At 47.0% G+C, this 26,156-nt stretch overlaps 1 protein-coding gene across 1 annotated transcript; it reads right to left on the bottom strand.

Annotated features, from left to right (window-relative positions):
• Positions 1–3,546: 3,546 nt before the first annotated feature.
• Positions 3,547–21,505, bottom strand: LOC129713781 (achaete-scute homolog 2-like). Its single transcript, XM_055663080.1, has 2 exons — positions 21,016–21,505; positions 3,547–7,330 (listed from the first exon to the last, which is right to left on the bottom strand). Exon 1 carries the CDS (start codon positions 21,455–21,457, stop codon positions 21,020–21,022), a length of 438 nt encoding a protein of 145 aa, XP_055519055.1. The 5' UTR covers positions 21,458–21,505; the 3' UTR covers positions 3,547–7,330; positions 21,016–21,019.
• Between the last annotated feature and the right edge of the window lie 4,651 nt (positions 21,506–26,156).

The raw sequence follows: 26,156 nt of genomic DNA, 5'->3' as shown, positions 1-26,156 counted from the left end.
TTAACTGGCTTGGGTTTGTATACTTGGTATAATCATAAATTGTCCCTAGTGTGTGATGGATAGTGTTAATGTGCGGGGATCGCTGGTTAAGTGCGGACTCGGTTGGCCAAAGGGCCTGTTTCCACGCCGTGTCTCCAAACTAAACTAAACTGATATAAGGTCGACAAAAATGCTGGAGAAACTCAGCGGGTCAGGCAGCATCTATGGAGCGAAGGAATGGGTGACGTTTCGGGTCAAGACCATTCTTCAGACTGATGTGGCGGTGGGGGGGAGGCGGGAAGAAAACAGGAAGAGGCGGAGTCAGTGGGCAGTGGGAGAGCTGGGAATGGGAGGGGAAGGAGGGAGAAAGTAGGGACTACCTGAAATTGGAGAAGTCAATGTTCGTACACTGCAAGGGCCAGGAAGCGAGCGGGCAAGATCATCTCTGACCCCTCTCGCCCTGGCCACAAACTCTTTGAATCACTTCCCTCTGGAAGGCGACTCCGGACTGTCAAAGCTGCCACAGCCAGACATAAAAACAGTTTTTATCCACGAGTAGTTGCTCTACTCAACAGCCACAAATCTGTAGCCTCCCTTTGGATCTGGTATTTTGTTGGTTCACATGCTTGATCAATGGTGTTTTATCATTAATACACATTAATACACATGACATGACTTCAGAATTATGGGACAGAAGTTTAGGGGTAATATGAGGGGGAACTTCTTTACTCAGAGAGTGGTAGCGGTGTGGAATGAACTTCCAGTGGAAGTGGTGGAGGCAGGTTCATTGGTATCATTTAAAAATAAATTGGATAGGCATATGGATGAGAAGGGAATGGAGGGTTATGGTATGAGTGCAGGCAGGTGGGGCTAAGGAAAAAAAAATTGTTCGGCACGGACTTGTAGGGCCGAGATGGCCTGTTTCCGTGCTGTAATTGTTATATGGTTATATGTTTTATTATTATTATTAATGTTTAGTATTTACTGAGTCACTCGCAACTGTCACTGTATGTCATGTTGTTACTTGTGGGCGGAGCACTAAGGCAATTTCCTTGTATGTGAATACTTGGCCAATAAACGTACTTACTTACTTACTGTTGGGGTGTAAACTACCCAAACGAAATATGCTGCTGCTCCTAGATCGGATTTGACTTTTGCACTAAAAAAATGTGGATGCGTGAAGGTTCTGGGAACAGGTTCTGCCTGAATGTATGTTTATTTAGAGCCTCTGACAGCACCCTAAGGGCATGTGGGTGGTACTTGGGTGCAGTATCCCTATTTAAGATGGGAATGAGATATTTGCAGAGGCATCTTTACAAATTGCACATTTCACCCTGAAGGGGAGAACGCATCAGCTAAGCTTGTTCAACGATCAACCGACACATGATTGTATCGGACAAAGCAGCGGCTTTATTGTGCACAGCCAAATGATTGAGAAAGATGCTGTTGCCAACAACCTTTCACAGTTTTTTTTAATCTATCAAAATCAAAAATATTTACTATATGCAAATATTAAAATAGTATTTACAAGACAATAAAACAAAACAGAACCCTCTACCATAATACAACAGGTAGTATAGAAAACATAGTAAATAGGTGCTTCTACGCAGCGGCGGTGGAAAGCATCTTGTCCGGGAACATTACCATCTGGTTTGGGAATTGCTCTGCCAAGGACAAGAAGGCTCTGCAGAGAGTACTGCGTTCGGCCGAACGCACTATGGGAACTTCACTCGCCCCCCTGCAGGAACTATACAACAGGAGGTGCAACTCCAGAGCAAATAAAATCATGGGAGACCCCTTCCACCCCTGCAACGGACTGTTCCAACTGCTACGGTCAGGCAAACGCCTCCGTTGCCATGCGGTGAGAACGGAGAGGTTGAGAAGGAGTTTCTTCCCAGAGGCCATTCGGACGGTAAACGCCTATCTCACCAGGGACTAACTCTACAGAACGTTTTTCCTTCCATTATTTATTATGTAAAAGAATATGTGTGTTATGATTGTGTTTATAATTTGTTTGGTTGTTTTGTTGTTTGTCTTTTGCACAAAAGTCCGCGAGCATTGCCACTTTCATTTCACTGCACATCTCGTATGTGTATGTGACAAATAAACTTTGACTTGACTTGACTTGACTTGACAGGAGTAGGCCTTTCGGCCCTTCGAGCCTGCACCGCCATTCAATATGATCATGGCTGATCATCCAACTCAGTATCCTGTACCTGCCTTCTCTCCATACCCCCTGATACCTTTAGCCACAAGGTCCACATCTAACTCCCTCTTAAATATAGCCAATCAACCGGCCTCAACTACCTTCTGTGGCAGAGAATTCCAGAGATTCACCACTCTCTGTGTGAAAAATATTTTTCTCATCTCGGTCCTAAAAGATTTCCCCCTTATCCTTAAACTGTGACCCCTTGTTCTGGACTTCCCCAACATTGGGAACAATCTTCCTGCATCTAGCCTGTCCAACCCCTTAAGAATTTTGTAAGTTTCTATAAGATCCCCAATCAATCTTCTAAATTCTAGCGAGTACAAGCCGAGTCTACCCAGTCTTTCTTCATATGAAAGTCCTGACATCCCAGGAATCAGTCTGGTGAACCTTCTCTGCACTCCCTCTATGGCAAGAGGGAATGCAGAGAATAGGGCTCTGGTGAGACCACATCTGGAGTATAGCGTACAGTTTTGGTCCCCTAATTTGAGGAAGAACATCCTTGTGATTGAGGCAGTGCAGCGTAGGTTCACGAGATTGATCCCTGGGATGGTGGGACTGTCATATGAGGAAAGACTGAAAAGACTAGGCTCGTATTCATTAGATGCAGGAAAAATGTTCCCAATGTTGGGCAACTTCATTGCGACCATGGCTGATCGTCCCCGATCAATAACCCGTGCCTGCCTTCTCCCCATATCCCTTGACTCCACTAGCCCCTAGAGCTCTATCTGACTCTCTCTTAAATCCATCCAGTGATTTGGCCTCCACTGCCCTTTGTGGCAGGGAATTCCACAAATTCACAACTCTCTGGGTGAAAACGTTTTTTCTCACCTCAGTCTTAAATGGCCTCCCCTTTATTCTAAGACTGGTCCCTGGTTCTGGACTCGCCCAGCTAAACTATGGGGAGCAGGCGGGCACTGGTTATTGATTGGGGACGATCAGCCATGATCACAATGAATGGCGGTGCTGGTTCGAAGAGCCAAATGGCCTCCTCCTGCACCTATTTTCTATGTTTCTATGTAACATTGGGAACATTTTTCCTGCACCTAGCTTGTCCAGTCCTTTTATAATTATACATATATATATATATATATATATATTTGTATATGTATGTATGTATATATTTTTTAAACAAACGTCTTTTCATTCGGAGGCTACGCCCTCTGCTCCTGGACTCTCCCACTAGTGGAAACATCCTCTCCACATCCACTATATCCAGGACTTTCACTATTCGGTACGTTTCAATGAGGTCCCCCCCCCCCCCCTCAATCTTCTAAACTCCAGCGAGTGGAGGCCCAGCGCGGACAAAACGCTCATCATAGGATAAAGGGCCTGTCCCACTTTCACGACAATTTAAAACCTCTGCCGAGTTTAAAGGACCTAAAAAAAAATCAAGATCGTGGCAATCTACAAACTCCTACGACCTTCCACGACTATGTTCACGAACTCCTACGAGTGTGTCGACCAATTCCCACGACTATTCCGATGCCCTCCTTACGAGTAAAAAGTTGCAATTTCTTTCATCCCCACCATTTTTTTACTCGTGGACATTTAGTTATCAGGCTGGAAAATAGTCCCGACTTTACCTGATGCCACGAGTACCTACGGCTGGCATAACGAGCCGCTACGATATATCTACGGACTCCTACGGACTCGTTACGAACATTCTGCGAGTTTGAATCAGGGGGATAACTCGGGATAATTCGTGAATTACTCGTGAAAGTGGGACAGATCTTTAACCCTACTGATACTCGCTGATGTATGGGGCGGTAAACACTCTGCTGTTTCCTGCACGGTGCTGCCTCCAGCAATGTTGTCATGATATTGGCATAGAAAGCCCTCTATCCCACCCAAAGTCTTTATTGTTACTCTCTAATTGCTTTAGAGAAGCCAAGCCAAGTCAAGCAGGAAATCCTATTAACTGTGGGGAGGATCCTGCATGTCCTGTTTGTTTGGTGTACTTCACAGTTCCCAGGATTCGCCCGCGGTGAGCGCCACCGCCTTCCTATTGTCAGTTTAAAATCTGAACAGGACAGATCAACAGCGATGGGGAGAGAATAAAACCCAACTTGGATTTGTACACAAACCAGACGGCACAAAGTGCTGGAGTAAAGGGCCTGTCCCACTTGCTGATTCTTTCGGCAACAGCGGCATCATTGACTGCGGTATAATGTCACCGAAAACTGCGCGGCGTGATGACATATGACACGGCGTGATTATGTATGATGCGGCATGACAATGTATGACGTGGCATGACGATGTATGACATGGCATGATGATGCAGCATGACGATGCATGACACAGCGTGATTATGTATGACGTGGCATGACGATGTATGACATGGCATGATGATGTATGACTTGGCATGACAATGTATGACGTGGCATGACGATGCATGATGCGGCGTGACAATGTATGACGTGGCATGACGATGTATGAAGTGGCATGACGCGGCATGACGATGTATGACACGGCATGACGATGTATGACGTGGCGTGACGATGTATGATGTGGCATGACGATGTATGATGTGGCATGACGATGTATGACGTGGCATGACGATGCATGACGCGGCATGACGATGCATGACGCGCGGTGTTTTTTCAAGTGTCGCAACATTTTTTTTGGTCGCCGCTGGATTTTGAAATGTTAAAAATCTTTTGGCGACCCTGATATGACGCCGGCAAAAACGCCAATGGGGACCGGCCCTTTACTCAGCGGGTCAGGCGGCATCTCTGGAGAACGATTCATTCTCACTCGGAGAACGAGTGGGCGCGGCACGATGGCGCAGCACCCGGCTTCGATCCTGGCCACAGGTGCTTGCCCGTACGGAGTTTGCACGTTCTCTCCGTGACCTGCGTGGATTTCTTTCCCGCGATCTTCGGTTTCCCCTCACGCTCCCAAGCAACATCTCTAGAGAAAAGGGATGGATGATGTTTCGGGTCGAGGCACTTTGTTCTATATCTCTCTACATCACCGTCTATATATATTTCCCTTTGTTCTGACTCTAAGTCTGAAGAAGGGTCTCGACCCGAAACGTCGCCCATTCCTTCTCTCCAGAGGTGCTGCCTGACCCGCTGAGTTACTCCAGCACTCTGTGTCTATCTTCGATGTAAACCGACATCTCCAGTGACCCCCGGTTCTATCCTGACATCCGGTGCTGTCTGTGTGTGTGGAGTTTGCACGTTTGCCGTGCAACGTTGGGCAGTCACGGTGGCGCAGCGGTAGAGTCGCTGCCTTACAGCGAATGCAGTACCGGAGACCCGGGTTCGATCCCGACTACGGGTGCTGTCTGTACAGAGTGTGTACGTTCTGCGCTGGTTTCCTCCGAGATCTTCAGTATCCTCCAACACTCCAAAGACATAGAAACATTGAAAATAGGTGCAGGAGGAGGCCATTCGGCCCTTCAAGCCAGCATCGCCATTCATTGTGATCATGGCTGATCGTCCCCTATCAATAAACCGTGCCTGCCTTCTCCCCATATCCCTTGACTCCACTAGCCCCCTAGAGCTCTATCTAACTCGCTCTTAAATCCATCCAGCGATTTGGCCTCCACTGCCCTCTGTGGCAGGGAATTCCACAAATTCACAACTCTCTGGGTGAAAAAGGTTTTTTCTCACCTCAGTCTTAAATGGCCTCCCCTTTATTCCAAGACTGTGGCCCGTACAGGTTTCCAGGTTAATTGGCTCGGTAAATGTAAAAATTGTCCTGAGTGGGTGCAGGATAGTGTTGGTGTGCGGGGATCGCTGGTCGGCACGGAACCGGTGGGCCGAAGGGCCTGTTTCCGCGCTGTATCTCTAAAGCTAAACTAAACGTGGCTATAGTTCTGTCCTGCACTGCTTGAATCTGCTTGAAACAAACCCTGGGATACAAGGAGAGGTTCAGCACATATAACTCCTTTATTGAAGCCTGCCAACAACGACAATGCTTGCTGTTGCCCAACATATAACTGCATCAAACACGTATTACACTTATTTATATATTTACATATACCATATGCGCCATTCCCAAATGAGGAGAAAATAAGGCAATGTGCTGGAGTAACTCAGCGGGTCAGGCAGGATTCTCTGCAGAGTGGCATAGCGGTAGAGTTGCTGCCTCACAGCGCCGGTGACCCAGATTCGATCCTGACCACGGCTGCCGCCTGTACGGAGTTTGTACGTTCTCCCCATGACCTACGTGGGTTTTCTCCGGGAGCTCAGGTTTGAGGGAGGAGTTATTCCAGGGCTCGGGGCCTCGGCAGCTGAAAGCACAACTGTCAGTGATGGGGCAGCTAAGTTTCGTCTAGAGTTTAGAGATACAGTGCAGAAACAAGCCCATCGAGCCTGCACCGGCCACCGAACTCTACACACTAGCACTATCCTATGTAGCACTATGGAGAGAAGGCAGGTACGGGATACTGAGTTGGATGATCAGCCATGATCATATTGAATGGCGGTGCAGGCTCGAAGGGCCGAATGGCCTACTCCTGCACCTATTGTCTATGTTTCTATGTTTCTATCCTACACGCACTGGGGACAAGTTACCGAGGCCAATTAACCGACAAACCTGCACGTCTTTGGAGTGTGGGAGGAAACCGGAGCACCCGGAGAAAACCCACGCAGGTCACGGGGCGAATGTGCAAACTCCGTACAGACAGCACCCGTGGTCAGAATCGAACCGGGTCTCCGGCGCTGCAACCCTCAGGCTGATTGGCTTGGTGTATGTGTAAATTGTCCCCTAGTGTGTGCAGGGCAGTGTTAATGTGCGGGGGGATTGCTGGTCGGTGGGCCGAAGGGCCTGTTTCCGCGCTGTATCTCCAAACTAAACGGAACTAAAAGATGCTGCCTGACCCGCTGAGTTACTCCAACACTTTGTGTCTATCTTTAAATCAATCACATGCCTCACCTTCACAAGTTATCTCAACAAAACCTTTTCTATTTACAATATGTACAACATAAATAATATCTTCTTCAATGTCCCAGCCTTGGAGAGATCTCTTGCCGATGGTCTCACAGTTCCAAGATAGAAACATATGGAGATATTAATGTTCTGTTTCTTTTTCCAACCAAAGTTCTCATGAAGTAGAGATTTCTTTCACCAGACGAAAACAGGATAAATAGCCCAGGGACTCCCCTTGGAGTGAGCATGAATTGACTTGAATTCCTGCAAAATAAAACAAATTATGTTAGTTGAAACATAGAAGAAAAAAGGAAGTCCCGATCCAAAACGTCATTCTGAAGGGTCGCGACGCAAAATGTCACCCATCCATGTTCTCTGGGGGTGCTCTGACCCGTGGAGTTACTCCAGCACTTTGTGTCTTTTCAAAAACCATAGAAAATAGATGCAGGAGTAGGCCATTCGGCCCTTCGAGCCAGCACCGCCATTCAATGTGATCATGGCTGATCATCCAAATCAGTGCCCCGTTCCGTCTTTCTCCCCATATCCCTTGATTCCGTTTGCCCCAAGAGCTAAATCTAACTCTCTCTTAAAAACATCCGGTGAATTGGCTTCCACTGCCTTCTGTGGCAGTTAGTTAGCGGTAATGCCCCTGTCCCACTTAGGAAACCTGAACGGAAACCTCTGGAGACTTTGCGCTCCACCCAAGGTTTCCGTGCGGTTCCCGGAGGTTTTTGTCAGTCTCCCTACCTGCTTCCACTACCTGCAACCTCCAGCAACCACCTGCAACCTCCGGGACCCGCACGGAAACCTTGGGTGGGGCGCAAAGTCTCCAGAGGTTTCCGTTCAGGTTTCCTAAGTGGGGCAGGGGCTTAAGTTAGTTAGGTTGCTTTTCTCATCTATTCTCTCCCCCTTACTTTAAAATGGTGAACTCACGCTGCCTCGGCAAGGCCAGCAGCATAAATCAAGGACGAGTCGCACCCCGGGCACTCCCTCTTCTCCCCTCTACCATCGGGCAAAAGGTACAGAAGTGTGAAAACGCACACCTCCAGATTCAGGGACAGTTTCTTCCCAGCTGTTATCAGGCAACTGAACCATCCTACCAACAACCAGAGAGCAGAGCTGAACTACTATCTACCTCACTGGAGACCCTCGGACTATCTCAATCTTTGATCGGACTTTACTGGCTTTACCTTGCACTAAACGTTATTCATGATTCATGTTATTCCCTTTATCCTGTATCTGTACACTGTGGACGGCTCAATTGTAATCGTGTCTTGTCTTTCTGCTGACTGGTTAGCACGCAACAAAAGCTTTTCACCGTAGGAAGGAACTGCAGATGCTGGTTTACACCGAAGATAGACACAAAATACCCGTCTATTCGGGGGAGCCTAGAGGTATGGAAGGGGTAAAAAAAGATACACCTTTCCCTCACATATCTCTCGACTCCCTCTCTCCTGACTCTCAGTCTGAAGAAGGGTCTCGACCCGAAACGTCACCCATCCCTTCTCTCCAGAGATGTTGCCTGTCCCGCTGAGTTACTCCAACTTTTTGTATCTATCTCCTGTAATTTCCTCTTGCTTAATCTATCGTCCGTGGCGACTTTGCCTTCTTGTGCGATTACGCAACTGTGAAGACAAATTATTTTCCTGTGGTTTTCTTTTGAAGCGTGCAAGATTTCTACCAAAATTATAATAACTGCTCATTTAATTCTGTGGCGCAAATCCAAACCCACAGAGTAGTTTTTGCCGTTTCGAAACAAAAGGATTTGAATGGCTTCCGAAGCAGCGAAATCCTGGTGTTCATTTTCAATTGGAAATTCAATGAGGCACGGCGGTAGAGTTGCTGCCTCACAGCGCCGGAGACCCCGGGTTCCATCCTGACCACGGGCGCTGTCTCTGTGGAGTTTGCACGTTCGCCCTCTCACATCCCAACGACATGCAGTTTTGTAGGTTAATTGAATTCTATAAATTGTCCCTAATGTGTTAGGTAGAACCAGTATGCAGGTGATCGCTGGTCGATGCGGACTCGGTGGGCCATAGGGCCTGTTTACATGCTGCATCTCGAAACTAAACTAAACTAAACTAAACTGAAAGCATGCAAAACAAAGCTTTTCACTGTACCTCAGTACATGTGACGACAACAAATCTAAAGGGCCTGTCTCACAAGATGTTCGGGAAGGAACTGCAGATGCTGGAAAATCGAATGTCGACAAACGTGCTGTAGAAACTCAGCGGGTGCGGCAGCATCTATGGAGCGAAGGAAATAGGCAACGTTTCGGCCTGAAACGTTGCCTATTTCCTTCGCTCCACAGATGCTGCCGCACCCGCTGAGTTTCTCCAGCACTTTTGTCTACCAGGGATTCACAAGATGACAAGCTTGAATGATAGGGAGAGGAAGGACAGGCTGGGACTTATTTTTCTTTGGAGGCTGAGGGGTGACTTTATTGAGGTGCATAAGATCAAGAGGGCCATGGTTAATGTGAACGCTCACAGTCTTATTGCCAGGGTAGAGGATTCTAAAACAAGAGGGGGGTCCACTTAAGTGAGAGGGGAAAGATTTTAACAAGAGTGTAAAAGTGTATTTGGAATCAAGAAATTATGGAATAGTGATATATTTTTTAAAATATGGGTGTTTATTGATTTACACTAGTGCAGTTTTTTAGTTTAGTTTAGGCAATAGGCAATAGACAATATGTTCAGGAGGAGGCCATTCGGCCCTTCGAGCCAGCACCGGCATTCACTGTGATCATGGCTGATCATCCCCAATCAGTACCCCGTTCCTGCCTCCCCCCCATAACCCCTAACTCCACCATCTTTAAGAGCTCAATCTAACTCTCTCTTGAAAGCATCCAGAGAATCGGCCTTCACTGCCCTCTGAGGCAGAGAATTCCACAGATTCACAACTTTTTGGGTGAAAAGGTTTTTCCTCATCTCCATTCTAAATGGCTTACCCCTTATTCTTCAACTGTGGACCCTGGTTCTGGACTCCCCCAACATCGGGAACATGTTTCCTGCTTCTTAACGTGTCCAAACCCTTAATAATCTTATATGTTTCAATGAGATACCCTCTCATCCTAAATTCCAGTGTATAAAGCCCAGTTCATTCTTTCAAAATAAGACAGTTCCGTCACCCTGGAAATTAACCTGGTGAACCCACGCTGCACTCCCTCAATAGCAAGAATGTCCTTCCTCAAATTTGGAGACCAAAAGCTGCACACAATACTTCAGGTGTGGTCTCACTAGGGCTCTGTACAACTGCAGAAGGATTTATTTGCTCCTACACGCAACTCCTCTTGTTATGAAGGCCAACATGCCATTGGCTTTCTTCACTGCCTGCTGTACCTGCATGCTTACTTTCAGTGACTGATGTACAAAGACAACCAGATCTCGTTGTACTTCCCCTTTTCCTAACTTGACACCATTCAGATAATAATCTGCCCCCCTGTTCTTGCCACCAAAGTGGATAACCTCACATTTATCCGCATTAAACTGCATCTGCCATGCATCTGCCCACTCCCCCAACCTGTCCAAGTCACTCTGCATCCTCATAGCATCCTCCTCACAGTTCACACTGCCACCCAGTTTTGCAAATTTGCAAATTTGCTAATGTTACTTATAATCCCTTTATCTAAATCATTAATGTATATTGTAAATAGCTGCGGTCCCAGCACCGAGCCTTGCGGCACCCCACTAGTCACTGCCTGACATTCTGAAAGGGACCCGTTAATCCCTACATTTTGTTTCCTGTCTGCCAACCAATTTTCTATCCATGTCAGCACTCTACCCCCAATGCCATGTGCTCTAATTTTTGCCCATTAATCTCCTATGTGGGACCTTATCAAAGGCTTTCTGAAAGCCCAGGTACACTACATCCACTGGCTCTCCCTTGTCCATTTTCCTAGTTACATCAAAAAAATTCAGAAGATTAGTCAAGCATGATTTCCCCTTCATAAATCCATGCTGACTCGGACCGATCCTGTTACTGCTATCCAAATGTTCAGCTATTTCATCTTGTATAATTGACTCCAGCATCTTCCCCACCACCAATGTCAGGCTAACTGGTCTATAATTCCCTGTTTTCTCTCTCCCTCCTTTCTTAAAAAATGGGATAACATTAGCTACCCTCCAATCCACAGGAACTGATCCTGAATCTATAGGACATTGGAAAATTATCACCAATGCATCCACAATTTCTAGAGCCACCTCCTTAAGGACCCTGGGATGCAGACCATCAGGCCCTGGGGTTGTCAGCCTTCAGTCCCATCAGTCTATCCAACACCTTCTCCTGCCTAATGTGGATTCCCTTCTGTTCCTCCGTCACCCCAGATCCTCTGGCCACTAGATTGTGTCTTCCTTAGTGAAGACAGATCATAGAAACATAGAAACATAGAAATTAGGTGCAGGAGTAGGCCATTCGGCCCTTCGAGCCTGCACCGCCATTCAATATGATCATGGCTGATCATCCAACTCAGTATCCCGTCAAAATCAAAAGTACCTCATCTGCCATTTCATTGTTCCCCATAATAAATTCACCTGTTTCTGTCTTCAATTTGTCTTTAGTAATTTTTTCCTCTTCACATACTTAAAGAAGCTTTTACTATCCTCCTTTATATTCTTGGCTAACTTACCTTATATTTTCTCCCCGTATTGCCTTTTTAATTATCTTCTGTTGCTCTTTAAAAGTTTCCCAATCCTCTGCTCTCCCGCATCTTCATCTTCAGATTCAGATTCAGATTCAATTTTAATTGTCATTGTCAGTGTACAGTACAGAGACAACGAAATGCATTTAGCATCTCCCTTGAAGAGCGACATAGCAAACGATTTGAATAAATAATAATAAGTGTCGGAGGGGGGGGGGGGGGGGGGGTGGTGATTGGCAGTCACCGAGGTACGTTGTTGAGTAGAGTGACAGCCGCCGGAAAGAAGCTGTTCCTCGACCTGCTGGTTCCGCAACGGAGAGACCTGTAGCGCCTCCCGGATGGTAGGAGGGTAAACAGTCCATGGTTGGGGTGAGAGCAGTCCTTGCTATGGATCTTTGCTATGTTATACTTCTTCTCTTTTATTGTTATACTGTCCCTGACGTCCCATGTCAGCCACAGTTGCCCCTTACTCCCCTTAGAATATTTCTTCCTCTTTGGAATGAACTGATCCTACACCTTCTGTATTATTCCCAGAAATGCCTGCCATTGTTGTTCCACTGTCATCCCTGCTAGGGTATCTTTCCAGTCAACTTTGGCCACCTCCTCCCTCATGGCTCCATAGTCCCCTTTGTTCATCTGTAATACTGACACTTCCCGATTTTCCCTCTGCCCCTCAAATTGTAGATTACAACTTCATATTATGGTCACTACCTCCTAATGGCTCCTTTACCTTGAGCCCTTATCAAATCCGGTTCATTACACAACACTAAATCCAGACTTGCCTTCTCCATGGCAGGCTCCAGTACAAGCTGCTCTAAGAGTCCATCACGGAGGCACTCCACAAAACCCCCTTTCTTGAGGTCCAGTACCAACCTGATTTTCCCAGTCTACCTGCATGTTGAAATCTCCCATAACCACCATAGCATTACCTTTGCGACATGCCAATTTTAACTCCTGATTCAACTTGCACCCCATATCCATGCCACTGTTTGGGGGCCTGTAGATAACTCCCATTATTAGGGTCTTTTTTTACCCTTACAATTCCTTAGTTCTATCCATACTGACTCCACATCTCCTGATTCTATGTCACATAGGGCCTGAATTTCATTCCTCACCAACAGAGCTACCCCACCCCCTCTGCCCACCTGTCTGTCTTTTCGATAGGAGGTATAGCCTTGAATATTCAGTTCCCAGGACTGGCCCTCTTGCAGCCATGTCTCTGTAATTCCCACAACATCATACTTGCCGATTTCTAAATGAGCCTCAAGCTCGTCCACTTTATTTCTTATACTTTTCTGAAAGGGACTCGTTTGGAGTTTCGAGATACTCAAGTCTGCAGCGACCAGTGGTCCCCGCACATTCACACTACCCCACACACAATAGGGGCAATTTTACATCTAAACATTTATACCAAGCCAATTAAACTACAAGCCTGCACGTCTTGTGGAGTGTGGGAGGAAAAAGATCTCGGATGAAACCTCACGGGGAGAAGGTGTACAAACTCGGTACAGACAAGCACCCGTGGTCAGGATCGAACCCGGGTCCCTGGCGCGGTGAGGCAGCAACCCTATCGCAATGCCACCGCAAAAGTCCAGTGAGGTAGAAGTATAAAGCTACCCAGCATGGAAAAAAGCCCTTCAGCCCATCTTGTCCAAGTTGGCTTACTGGCCCATTGGCCTGCATTTGACCCTAAACATGTCCTATCCATATATCGGTCCAATTTTTAACAATATATCATATTCATATGGTAACACTAGTGGTTAGATTTTTGCTCAAGTTTCCAGTATCTGCAGGCTCTTTGTGTACACAATTCTAAAGACCTCCCTCAGCCTTTTATTTTGAAGAAAACTAACCCGACCCGTTTCCTTTTTGAGCCTCGCCTTTCTAATTCCTTCACAGTGAATCAATTTTTTGCATATGTCCTGTTTGCTCGTCACAATGTAACAACACAAACTATGTACACATCTCACCGCGCTCTAATCACTCTCACATGCACCGCTCGTCAGATTTCTCTCTGCATTTCCACTTCTATCCCTTTGGCGATGAAATCTGACGCTTTTGGTAAAGTCAAGTTACATGTCATTGGTTTAGTTTAGTTTGGGGATGCAGCGAGGAAACAGGCCCTTCGGCCCATCGAGTCCGCGCCGACCAGCGATCCCCGCACGTTAACACAATCCTACACACGCATTTGGGACAATTTACACTTATGACAAGGGTACAAACCCAAGCTAATTGACCGACAAACCTGTACGTCTTTGGAGCGTTGGGAGGAAGCTGGAGATCTTGGAGAAAACCCACGCAGGTAGCGGGGAGAGCGTACACAAACTCCGTACAGAAAGCACCCGTAGTCGGGCTTGAGCACGGGTCTCTGGCGCTGTGAGGCAGCAACTCTACCACTGCGCCACCGTACCGCCCCTTAAGGGCCTGTCCTACCTGGCCATCATTTCCACATCACGCAGACGGCTGCGCGTCACTGCCTATGTCATCACGCACCATGCGCGCGTCATGTACCGTGACGCGTAAATGATGTCCCATAAATTACACGCAAATGACAGCCAAGTGGGACAGGCCCTTTACTACAATAGAGGGAGTACAGAGACGGTTCACCAGACTGATTCCTGGGATGTCAGGACTTTCATATGAAGAAAGACTGGATAGACTCGGCTTGTACTCGCTAGAATTTAGAAGATTGAGGGGGGGGTCTTATAGAAACTTACAAAATTCTTAAGGGGTTGGACAGGCTAGATGCAGGAAGATTGTTCCCGATGTTGGGGAAGTCCAGAACAAGGGGTCACAGTTTAAGGATAAAGGGGAAGTCTTTTAGGACCGAGATGAGAATTGTTTTTATCACACAGAGAGTGGTGAATCTGTGGAATTCTCTGCCACAGAGGGTGGTTGAGGCCACAGTTCATTGGCTATATTTAAGGGGGAGTTAGATGTGGCTAAAGGAATGGGGTATGGAGAGAAGGCAGGTATGGGATACTGAGTTGGATGATCAGCCATGATCATATTGAATGGCGGTGCAGGCTCGAAGGGCCGAATGGCATACTCCTGCACCTATTTTCTATGTTTCTATGCAATACGATACATTGTTCAATGAATGTATAATACACTCAGTGATTTGCACGCTTGCACTCTCAGATGTCTCTGTCCATCAGTCTCATTTCGACACTAATTCTCTAAATAAACTGGTGGTGAGTTGAATAAATCCTCCAGAGATGCTGCCCAACACGCTGAGTTAAGGGAGCGTCCCACTTGGGCACCATCTGCGTGACGCGCAAACGACGCTCCAAGTGGGACACGCCCTTTAATCCAGCACTTTTAGGTTTTAATGTTGTGATGAACTGATTGAAAGGTAGAGCATGGAAGTAGGCCCTTCAGCCCACCAAGCCATCGATCATCCATTCATACTAGTTTAGATTAGTTAATTATTAGTTTAGTTTAGTTTATTATTGTCATGTGCAGTGCAGTGAAAAGGTTTTTTGTTGCGTGCTATGCAATCATTGAAAAAACTGTACATGATTACGTTCGAGCCGTCCACAGTATACAGATGCAGGGTAAAGGGAATAGCGGTTAGTTATAGATAAAGTCCTGTAAAGTTCATTTAGAGATCACTCGTTCCATGTAATCCCTCTTTCTCTGGCACTCCCGACACACTAGCACAATCCTACACACACTAGGGACAATTTACAATCTTTACCGAGGCCAATTAGGTCTTTGGAGTGTGGGAAGAAACCGGAGCACCCGGAGAAAACCCCACGTACAGACAAGCGCCCGTGGTCAGGGTCGAACCCGGGTCTCTAGCGCTGTGAGGCAGCAGCTCTATCGCTGCACCAGCTTTTTCTCCTCTACCCTGTCGCTTACTCCACCCATTTGCCAATCAACCCCCGTCCCGCTCCTCAGCTGTATCCACCTATCATTTAGTTCATTTTAAGATAATGTTATTTGTTTTTAAATCTCTGAATGGGCTCGCCCCGCCTTACCTCTCTGAGCTGCTCCACTCATATGCTCCTGCCCGGTCCCTCAGGTCAGCTGGTCAGCTGCTCCTGGAGGTACCGAGGTCTAGTCGGAGGCTCAGAGGGGATAGAGCCTTCTCTGTTGCTGCTCCGGCACTCTGGAAACACCCTGCCGTTGCACATCAGACAGGCCCCCTCACTGTCCATCTTCAAATCCAGTGTTAAAACACATTTGTACTCCCTGGCTTTTGACCATGCCTGAGGCTTTGCTTCTGTTTGTGGTGTTTTTGATGTTTCTTTATTTTACATGTCTTTTCCTACTATTTCTTTTGATTGTTATTTTTGGTGCGTATTAACTTTTTTGTCAATGATTAGTGATGTACAGCACTTTGTTGCAGCTATGTTTGTTTTTAAAGTGCTCTATAAATAAAATTATTATTATTATTATTATTATTATTATTATTATTATTATTATTATTATCACTTGCCAGGCTTTGCCCCACTCCCTCTTCTTCTATAGCTTTCTCCCCCCACCCCACACCCCCCCCCCTCCACTCCATCAGTCCCAAGATGTCACGTGAGCATTCCCTCCACAAATGCTGCCTGACCCGCTGAATTACTTCAGCACTTTGTTTCTCATTCAAGATTCCAGCTTCTGCAGTTCCTTCTCTCCGATAAAAGCAATCCTACATAGAAACATAGAAAATAGGTGCAGGAGGAGGCCATTCGGCCCTTCGAGCCAGCACCGCCATTCATTGTGATCATGGCTGATCATCCACAATCAGTACCCCGTTCCTGCCTTCTCCCCATAACCCTTGACTCCACTAGCCCCTAGAGCTCTATCTAACTCTCTCTTAAATCCATCCAGTGATTTGGCCTCCACTGCCCTCTGTAGCAGAGAATCCCACAAATTCACAACTCTCTGGGTGAAAAAGTTTTTCCTCATCTCAGTTTTAAATGGCCTCCCCTTTATTCTTAGACTGTGGCCCCTGGTTCTGGATTTGCCCAACATTAGGAACATTTTTCCTGCATCTAGCTTGTCCAGTCCTTTTATAATTTAATACATTTCTATAAGATCCCCCTCATCCTTCTAAACTCCAGTGAATACAAGCCTAGTCTTTCCAATCTTTCCTCATATGACAGTCCCGCCATCCCGGGGATTAACCTGGTGAACCTACGCTGCACTGCCTCAATAGCAAGGATGTCCTTCCTCAAATCTGGAGACCAAAACTGCACACAATACTCCAGATGTGGTCTCACTAGGGCCCTGTACAACTGCAGAAGGCCCTCTTTACTCCTATACTCAACTCCTCTTGTTATGAAGACCAACATGCCATTAGCTTTCTTCACTGCCTGCTGTACCTGCATGTTTACTTTCAGCGACTGGTGTACAAGGACACCCAGGTCTCGTTGCACCTCACTTTTTCCTAACCTGACACCATTGAGATAATAATCTGCCTCCTTGTTCTTGCCGCCAAAGTGGATAACCTCACGCATATCATCATATAACACTTTCGACTGCACTGTGCCAATGCAAATCTTTAAATCTTTTCGTTGTTTCCTTTCTCTTTCTCTCATTCATTCTCTCTTTTTTATTTTCTTTCCCTCCTTTCCGCATTTCTCGTTCACTCTTGTTCTCTTTCCCCCCCCCCCCCATTATTTTTGTTTGGAGATACAGCGCAGAAACAGGGAAGAGCATACAGACTCCACACAGACAGCACCCGTGGCGGGGATCGAACCTGGGTCTCTGGCGCTGTGAGGCGGCGACTCGAACACCCCCATTCCCTGTTCTTACTCTTTGGCCTTTAACTCTTTCTTTTTTTTCTTTCTTTTTTTCTTTATTAGAAGTACAGTGTAAGTTACAGTGGTACAAGCCACATCTATCTTATTACATTTATTGTACCCCTTCATTTTTAAGGAATTAAGGAAAGATAGAATTAAAGAAAGTAAAGAAAGAGAGATAGTCGTGTTAGTGTGAAAAAGTGATCAAAAAGAAAAACCCATTAAACAAAGAATTAGAGAAGAAAAGTAAGAAATAGGCCCTGGAAAAGAAAAAAAGAAAAAGAAGTCTTTTAACTCTTTCTGTCCCTCGATTTGTCGTTCGTTGTTTTGTAGCAAAGATGTCAACAAAATAGAGAGAGTACAGAGGAGATTTACTAGAATGTTGCCTGCGTTTCAGCATCTAAGTTACAGAGAAAGGTTGAACAAGATAGGTCTTTATTCTTTGGAGCGCAGAAGGTTAAGGGGGGACTTGATAGAGGTCTTTAAAATGATGAGAGGGATAGACAGAGTTGACGTGGATAAGCTTTTCCCATTGAGAGTAGGGAAGATTCAAACAAGAGGACATGAGTTGAGAATTAAGGGAGAGAAGTTTAGGGGTAACATGAGGGGGAACTTCTTTACTCAGAGAGTGGTAGCGGTGTGGAATGAGCTTCTAGTGAAGGTGGTGGAGGCAGGTTCGATTTTATCATTTAAAAATAAATTGGATAGGTATATGGACGGGAAAGGAATGGAGGGTTATGGTCTGAGTGCAGGTGGATGGGACTAGGTGAGAGTAAGTGTTCGGCACGGACTAGAAGGGCCGAGATGGCCTGTTTCCGTGCTGTAATTGTTATATGGTTATATGGTCTGCAATGTTCTCCGGTAACCAAATTAGTTAATTTTAAATAACCACCAACTTCCTTCCTTCTCATAACATAAAACTAGAGGTTGTACATAGAATGGATTACGGTATTACATAGTTGGCACCTAAAATTAGGTTCCACTGTACTGTTTTGTGCTGTATTAACTTCTAATAAAATAAACAAAACAAAAAAAAAATAAAAAAAATAACCACCAACAATTTTACGAACACCATTTAAAAAAAATGTGCAAACTAATTCTTGAACTGGGTTCAAACCCTCAAACTGCTCTAATGGAATACAAGTTTGTGTTTGTTGGGAGTAATTCAGAAAGTTTACAAGTAAATGAATATTTCCAACAAACAATAATGTTATCAATGTTTCACTTAACAAATGATGTCAATACGCTGACTAATTATATTTGCAGAGCAGATAAAATATTTGAAGGCGCCTGATGACGGGTGAAGACACGCGCGACTCGCCACTGGCCTGTCACGTAAATGACCACTAAGTGGGACAGGCCCGTTTACCAGCTTAAATGTGAAAGGTGATTTGAGATGTAGGGCTCGGATGTACCCATAACTTCCTCCTTATCTCAGTTCAGTTTCGGTTCAGGTTAGTTCAGTTTCAGCACAGTTTAGTTTACTGTGTGGGAAGGAACTGCAGACGCTGGTCTGAAGAAGGCTGTCGACCCGAGACGTCACCGATTCCCTCTCTCCAGAGTCGCTGCCTCTCCCGCCGAGTTCCTCCAGCATTTTGTGTCCATCTTCGGTTTGTTTATTGTCACGTGTACCGAGGTCCGGTAAAAAGCTTTTGTTGTGTTGCTAACCAGTCAGCGGCAACACAATACATGACTACAGTCGAACCTTCTCCTATGCATACACGATAAGGCAATAATGTGTAAGACAGAACTGCAGATGCTGGTTTAAATCGAAGATGGACACAAGTGACTCAGCGGGTAGACATGGAGTGACTCAGCGGGTGAGGCAGCATCTCTGGAGAGAAGGAATGGGCGACGTTTCGAGACCCTTCTTCAGACTGATATCAGGGGGGGAGGGGGCGGGACAAAGATACAAGATAAGGCAATAACATTTGGTGCAAGGTAAAGGCAGCAAAGTTCAATCAAAGATAGTGCGGGTGTCACCAAGAGGTAGATGGAGGCTCAGGACCGCTCTCTAGTTGTGGTGGGATGGTTCAGTTCCCCATCCTCCATGTCCATTGAGGTGGTGAAAGAACAGCAAAGAGTTGGGAGGGATGTGGTGGATAGGGTGGGGTGGGGGCAGTAAGATTTACAATACAATGCGATAGAACTTCATTTACTCCAGGATGCAAATTGGTCAGCGGTAGAGTTGCTGCCTTACGGAGACCCGGGTTCCATCCCGCCTGTACGGAGTTTGTACCTTCTCCCCGTGACCTGCGTGGGTTTTCTCTGAGATCTTTGGTTTCCTCCCACACTCGAAAGACGTACAGTACAGGTTTGTAGGTTAACTGGCTTGGTGTATGTGCAAATTGTCCCTAGTGTGTATAGGGTAGTGTTAATGTGCTGGGGGGTCGCTGGCCGGCGTGTGGGCTGTGCGCTGTACGTCTAAACTAAACTAAAAAACAGTCATAAAGCTCAACAAGGTACGTAAAATGTGAAATGAAAGTGACAAGTGGAAAACCCTGGATTGGGGACGTGCAGAGATTGGGGAGGTGGGGGGGGGAGGGGAGGGAGTAAGGCTACCCCACGACATTAATGGGAGGAGTTGGACCTGTGGTCGAACTATGGAAAGACAAGTTTGCAGAGACTAAAGGTGGCATATAACGATGCCATGAGAACACTGCTAAGGAAACCTAGATGGTGTAGTGCCAGTAATACGTTTGTGGCTGCAGGAGTCGGTACTTTAGAAACTATCCTAAGAAATCACATGTATAAATTATTTTACAGGATAAATGACTCTAAAAATGTAATTATTGTGGCCTTGTCAAACATAAGGGTGGGCACTACACGCTATGAATCCCAGCTGTGGAGACACTGGTATCGTTGTCTCGTTGTAAGACATTGATCATTCTTTTAATCTGGATTTTTAACATGTATTGTGTTTTAAAAAATATATAATTTATGATGTTTTTATAAGTGATGTACGTACTTTGTGATATTTTTTTAATATGCAATGCATTTTTATCTAATGTTGCCCCTTGTCAGGGCCAATGTGGAAAACATTTTTCACACAGAGAGTGGTGAATCCCGGGAATTCTCTACCACAGAAGGTAGTTGAGGCCACAGTTCATTGGCTATATTTAAGACGGAGTTAGATGTGGCCCTTGTGGTTAAAGGGATCATGGGGTATGGAGAGAAGGCAGGTACAGGATACTGAGTTGGATGATCTCATCGAGCCTGCACCGGCCAGCGATCTCTGCACACTAGCACTATCCTATGTAGCACTATGGAGAGAAGGCAGGGATGGGATACTGAGTTGGATGATCAGCCATGATCATATTGAATGGCGGTGCAGGCTCGAAGGGCCGAATGGCCTCTACTCCTGCACCTATTGTCTATGTTTCTATGTTTCTATGCCTGGACCTCGAGTCCGTAATAAAATTTATTATTATTATTATTATTATTAGTTTGATAGCCGCAGGGAAGAAGGATCTCCCGTGGCGTTGTGTGAGCTGCAGACTTGGCCATCCGTCGTGGAGCTCCAACTCTTTGTGGAGTTTGGGGAGAGGAGAGGAGAGGAGAGAGCCCCTTACCTGCTCACTCGATGCCCAGCCATCCCTTGCAGGCGGTGAAGTCGTGCTCGGAGGAGATGGAATCAGTGGAGGTGTCCCCGCAGGAGGAGGTGGGGGATGGGGAAGCGGTGACTGAGCCGGTGGTGGAGGAGGGAGGGCGCTGCTTGCCCCCGGCTCCCTGCTCCCTCAGCAGGACCTCCAGCCGGCGGATGTAATCGACGGCCGAGCGCAGGGTGTCCACCTTGCTCATCCTCTTGCCCGCTGCCCCGCCCTGCGGCACGTGGCGCTGCAGGTTGTTGAAGCCCAAGTTGACCATCTTCACCCGGTTCCTCTCCCGCTCGTTGCGTCGCGAGTTGGAGACGGAGTCCGGCGAGCTTTGGCGGCGGCCCCGCGTCGCCAGCTTCCCCTCCCCCCCGGCTCCGGGGGCGTCGGCCCGCGGCGCCGGCGAGCGTGGCTCGTCCATCGCCTGCCCCAGGCCCCCCAGCGCCCAGCGGCACCTCCGCCAGCAGCTGCTCCCTCTCCGACAGCTCCCTCTCTGCCCCAGCACTTCCTGGATCCCAGGCAGACGTTGGCTGGCTGCTTCCACGCCCTCCACAAAGCCAGTCGAGACCTGCCCGTCTCATTGCTCTCCGCTCCGCTCTGCTCCCTCCCGCCCTCACTCACACACTCCCTCCTTCCCCACAGCGAGAGTCTCTGTCAGTTCATCAGACACATCCTCCCTGCAGCCACCAGCCTCTCATAGAAACATAGAAACATAGAAAATAGGTGCAGGAGTAGGCCATTCGGCCCTTCGAGCCTGCACCCCCATTCAATATGATCATGGCTGATCATCCAACTCAGTATCCCATCCCTACCTTCTCTCCATACCCCCTGATCCCTTTAGCCACAAGGGCCACATCTAACTCCCTCTTAAATATAGCCAATGAACTGTGGCCTCAACTACCTTCTGAGGCAGAGGGTTCCCGAGATTCACCACTCTCTGTGTGAAAAATGTTTTTCTCATCTCGGTCCTAAAGAATTTCCCCTTTATCCTTAAACTGTGACCCCTTGTCCTGGGGATATCTTATAGAAACATACAAAATTATAAAAGGACTGGACAAGCTAGATGCAGGAAAAATGTTCCTAATGTTGGGCGAGTCCAGAACCAGGGGCCACAGTTTTAGAATAAAGGGGAGGCCATTTAAGACTGAGGTGAGAAAAAACTTTTTCACCCAGAGAGTTGTGAATTTGTGGAATTCCCTGCCACAGAGGGCAGTGGAGGCCAAGTCACTGGATGGATTTAAGAGAGAGTTAGATAGAGCTCTAGGGGCTAGCGGAGTCAAGGGTTATGGGGAGAAGGCAGACACGGGTTATTGATTGGGGATGATCAGCCATGATCACAATGAATGGCGGTGCTGGCTTGAAGGGCCGAATGGCCTCCTCCTGCACCTATTTTCTTTGTTTCTATGTTTCTAAGTGCGCTGGTCGGCACGGATTCGGTGGGACGAAGGGCCTCTTACCGTCGTGCTGTATCTCTAAAGTCTCAAGGCAAAAGTTTATTCGTTCAACTCCCAGTCTAAACAATCGAGATGCTTCTCATTTGGCCCCGAGGTGGAGATGTCCAAGACTAGAGCGCTCGCCTCTAAAGTGAGTGGGGGAAAGTTTAAAGGAGATGTGCGGCCTAGGTTTTTCTTTACAGAGAGGAGCCTAGAACACACTGACAGGGATGGTGGTGGAGACCGATAGGATAGAGTTTAAGAGTTTAGTTTAGTGAAACAGCGTGGAAACAGGCCCTTCAGCCCACCGGGTCCGCACCGCCCAGCGACCCCCGCACACTAACACACCGGGGACAATTTCCACATTTACCCAAACCAAGTTGCCTACAGACCTACACGTCTTTGGAGTGTTTTTGGCTTTTAATAGACACATGGGTAAACATAGAAACATAGAAACATAGTAAATTAGGTGCAGGAGTAGGCCATTCGGCCCTTCGAGCCAGCACCGCCATTCAATATGATCATGGCTGATCATCCAACTCAGTATCCCGTACCTGCCTTCTCTCCATACCCCCTGATCCCCTTAGCCACAAGGGCCACATCTAACTCCCTCTTAAATATAGCCAATGAAGTGGCCTCAACTACCCTCTGTGGCAGAGAGTTCCAGAGATTCACCACTCTCTGTGTGAAAAAAAAGTTCTTCTCATCTCGGGTTTTGAAAGGATTTCCCCTTTATCCTTAAGCTGTGACCCCTTGTCCTGGACTTCCCTAACATCGGGAACAATCTTTCTGCATCTAGCCTGTCCAACCCCTTAAGAATATTGTAAGTTTCTATAAGATCCCCTCTCAATCTTCTAAATTCTAGAGATATAAACCAAGTCTATCCAGTCTTTCTTCATAAGACAGTCCTGACATCCTAGGAATCAGTCTGGTGAACCGTCTCTGCACGCCCTCTATGGCAATAATGTCCTTCCTCAGATTTGGAGACCAAAACTGTACGCAATACTCCAGGTGTGGTCTCACCAAGACCCTGTACAACTGCAGTAGAACCTCTCTGCTCCTATACTCAAATCCTTTTGCAATGAAAGCTGGAACATACCATTCGCTTTCTTTACTGCCTGCTGCACCTGCATGCCCGCACCTTCAATGACTGGTGTACCATGACACCCAGGTCTCGCTGCAGACCCCCCCTTTCCCAATCAGCCACCATTTAGATTACGCAGGGAATAGATGCGTATGGATCATGTGCAGACTGAGAAGATTCATTCAGCTTGGATTCCTGGTCGGCACGGACATTGTGGGCCGAATGGCCTGTTCTATGGCTCCATGAAACTGCTGGTGCTGGTAACCTGCTATGGTCCTGAAATGTTAGTGTTCAGAAGAAGGGTCTCAACCTGAAACGTCACCTGTCCATATTCTCCAGAGATGCTGCCTGACCCACTGAGTTACTCCAGCACTCTGTGTCCTTGGACTCATGGAGATATATACTGCTGGGTGTTGCCAGCTTTTAACCCGAGCACTAAAGCCAGGCCCATTCTCCGGTGTGGGAAGGAAGTGCAGATGCTGGTTTACACCGAAGATAGACACAAAATGCTAGAGTAAAGGGGCTGTCCCACTGCGGCGGCCTGCTCTGTGAGTTTAGACGAGTTTGCCCTCGACTCAAACTCGCAGCATGGTCGACACGTGGTCCTGTGAGGTCTCCTTCATGCTCGAGGGAAGTTCCCGAATACTCGCGGCCTCAGCTAGCTCACAGAAAATGTTTCAGCATGTTCAAAAATTTCCCGCGAGTTTGGTCGGCACGGTTCATTTTTACTCGTAGTGCAGTGGAGTGGGGTCGCTATTTAGTTACAGGCAGTCGAGGGCAGCCGTAGGCAATCTCCTTCGCTGACTGGGCATTTTAATTGGCTCACGGGAGTTTTCAGGACCAGGGAAAACCGACCGGTAGGTTAAATGCCCGCTAAACTTTATTAAACTTCTTAAAAGTGTCTCCACTCCTTCTCCCCCCTTCTTTCCCCCCTTCTCTCCACTTCTCTCCTGAGGAGCGGTGTGGTGAGGGGCACCTGCCGCAGGATACTTTTGTAACTTTATCTGTGCCCTTTATGTAGCCACTATTTACATACGTTGAGTGAGCAAGCAGAGAATTTCACTGTGACCTGTCAAAATTATGATTGAATGGTGGAGTAGGAATGATGGGCCGAATGGCCTAATTCTGCTCCTATCACATAGTACAATAGAGCATTCATTCATTCATCCCACCACCAACTACAGAGCGGTCCTGACCTCCAATCTACCTCATTGGACACCCTTGGACAATCTTTACTCGGACTTTACTGAACTTTATCTTGCACTTAAGGGCCTGTCCCACGAGCATGCGACTTCATGCGGCAAGCGCGACCTAACGTGGTCGCTTGAGCTGTACGGCCTCGCGGGGCTGGTCCCACTTCGATCGCTGGAGCCGTATGGAGTTGTGCGGAGCTGGGCCCGACATCGAAAAACTGACACTGTCCAAAGATTCCGCTCGGCAACAGCCTACCGGCCTGCAGCCAATTTAAGGCCGTACGCAATGCCTTGACGGGTATACACAGCGTCTTGACGCCGTACGCAGCGTCTTGACGGCGTACGTCACGGCAAACTTCCCGCGGACTTCGCTCGAACTTCACGTCACGCCCCCGCTACCGGTTTGGTCGCGCTCGCCGCATGCACTCGCATGCTCGTGGGACAGGCCCTTAACATTATGCCCTTTATCACGTGTCTGTACACTGTGGGCGGCTCGATTGTAATCATGTATAGTCTTTCCACCGACTGGATAGCAGTGTTTCAGTGTACTTATGTCACACTGTATCTGTGATGCTGATCTAAGCTGTATTGTGATACTTGCACTGAACTGTACACAATAAGGAAGTTCACTGTACCTCGGTACACGTGACAATAAACTCAACTCAACTAAACAAATAAAACTAAGGTCATAAGTGATAGGAGTAGAATTAGGCCATTCGGCCCATCAAGTCTACTCCGCCATTCAATCATGCCTGATCTATCTCTCCCTCCGAACCCCATTCTCCTGCCTTCTCCCCGTAACCTCTGACACCCGCACTAATCAAGAATCTATCTATCTCTGCCTTAAAAATATCCACCGACTTGGCCTCCACAGCCGTCTGTGGCAAAGAATTCCACCGATTCACCACCCTCTGGCTAAAGAAATTCCTCCTCATCTCCTTCCTAAAGGAATTCTGAGGCTGTGACCTCTTGTCTGAGACTCTGCCACTAGTGGATACATCCTCTCCACATCCACTCTATCCAAGCCTTTCACTATTCGGTAAGTTTCTATGAGGTTCCCCCCCACCTCATCCTTTTAAACTCCAGCGAGTACAGGCCCAGAGCCGTAAAAACGCTGAACTAATCTACAGCTTGGTTCAAGAGCAGGGGACTTTTCCGCAGTGCCAAAGGGCCAACATTTATCACTCATCTAAGATCATTGACTTGAGATATCTGCTTGCTTTCTCACCACTGTTTGTGGTGTGTGCCGTGTACAAATTGGTTACAAGCAAAAACAAAATACCTCGTTACCTTGCAAATTGCTTTAGGACAAACATAAAATGTTTTTTTTTTAAAAGAAACACGAGCTGCCTTTCTTTCCTATTTGTCTTGGCTTTGTGGTGAACTTCCTTACACCTTTATCAATCCTAA

Source organism: Leucoraja erinacea, chromosome 37, assembly GCF_028641065.1.
Source record: "Leucoraja erinacea ecotype New England chromosome 37, Leri_hhj_1, whole genome shotgun sequence".
NCBI classification, from domain to species: domain Eukaryota; kingdom Metazoa; phylum Chordata; class Chondrichthyes; order Rajiformes; family Rajidae; genus Leucoraja; species Leucoraja erinaceus.
The sequence above is the reverse complement of the archived record's forward strand: the minus strand, read 5'-3'. Positions and strand labels throughout refer to the sequence as shown.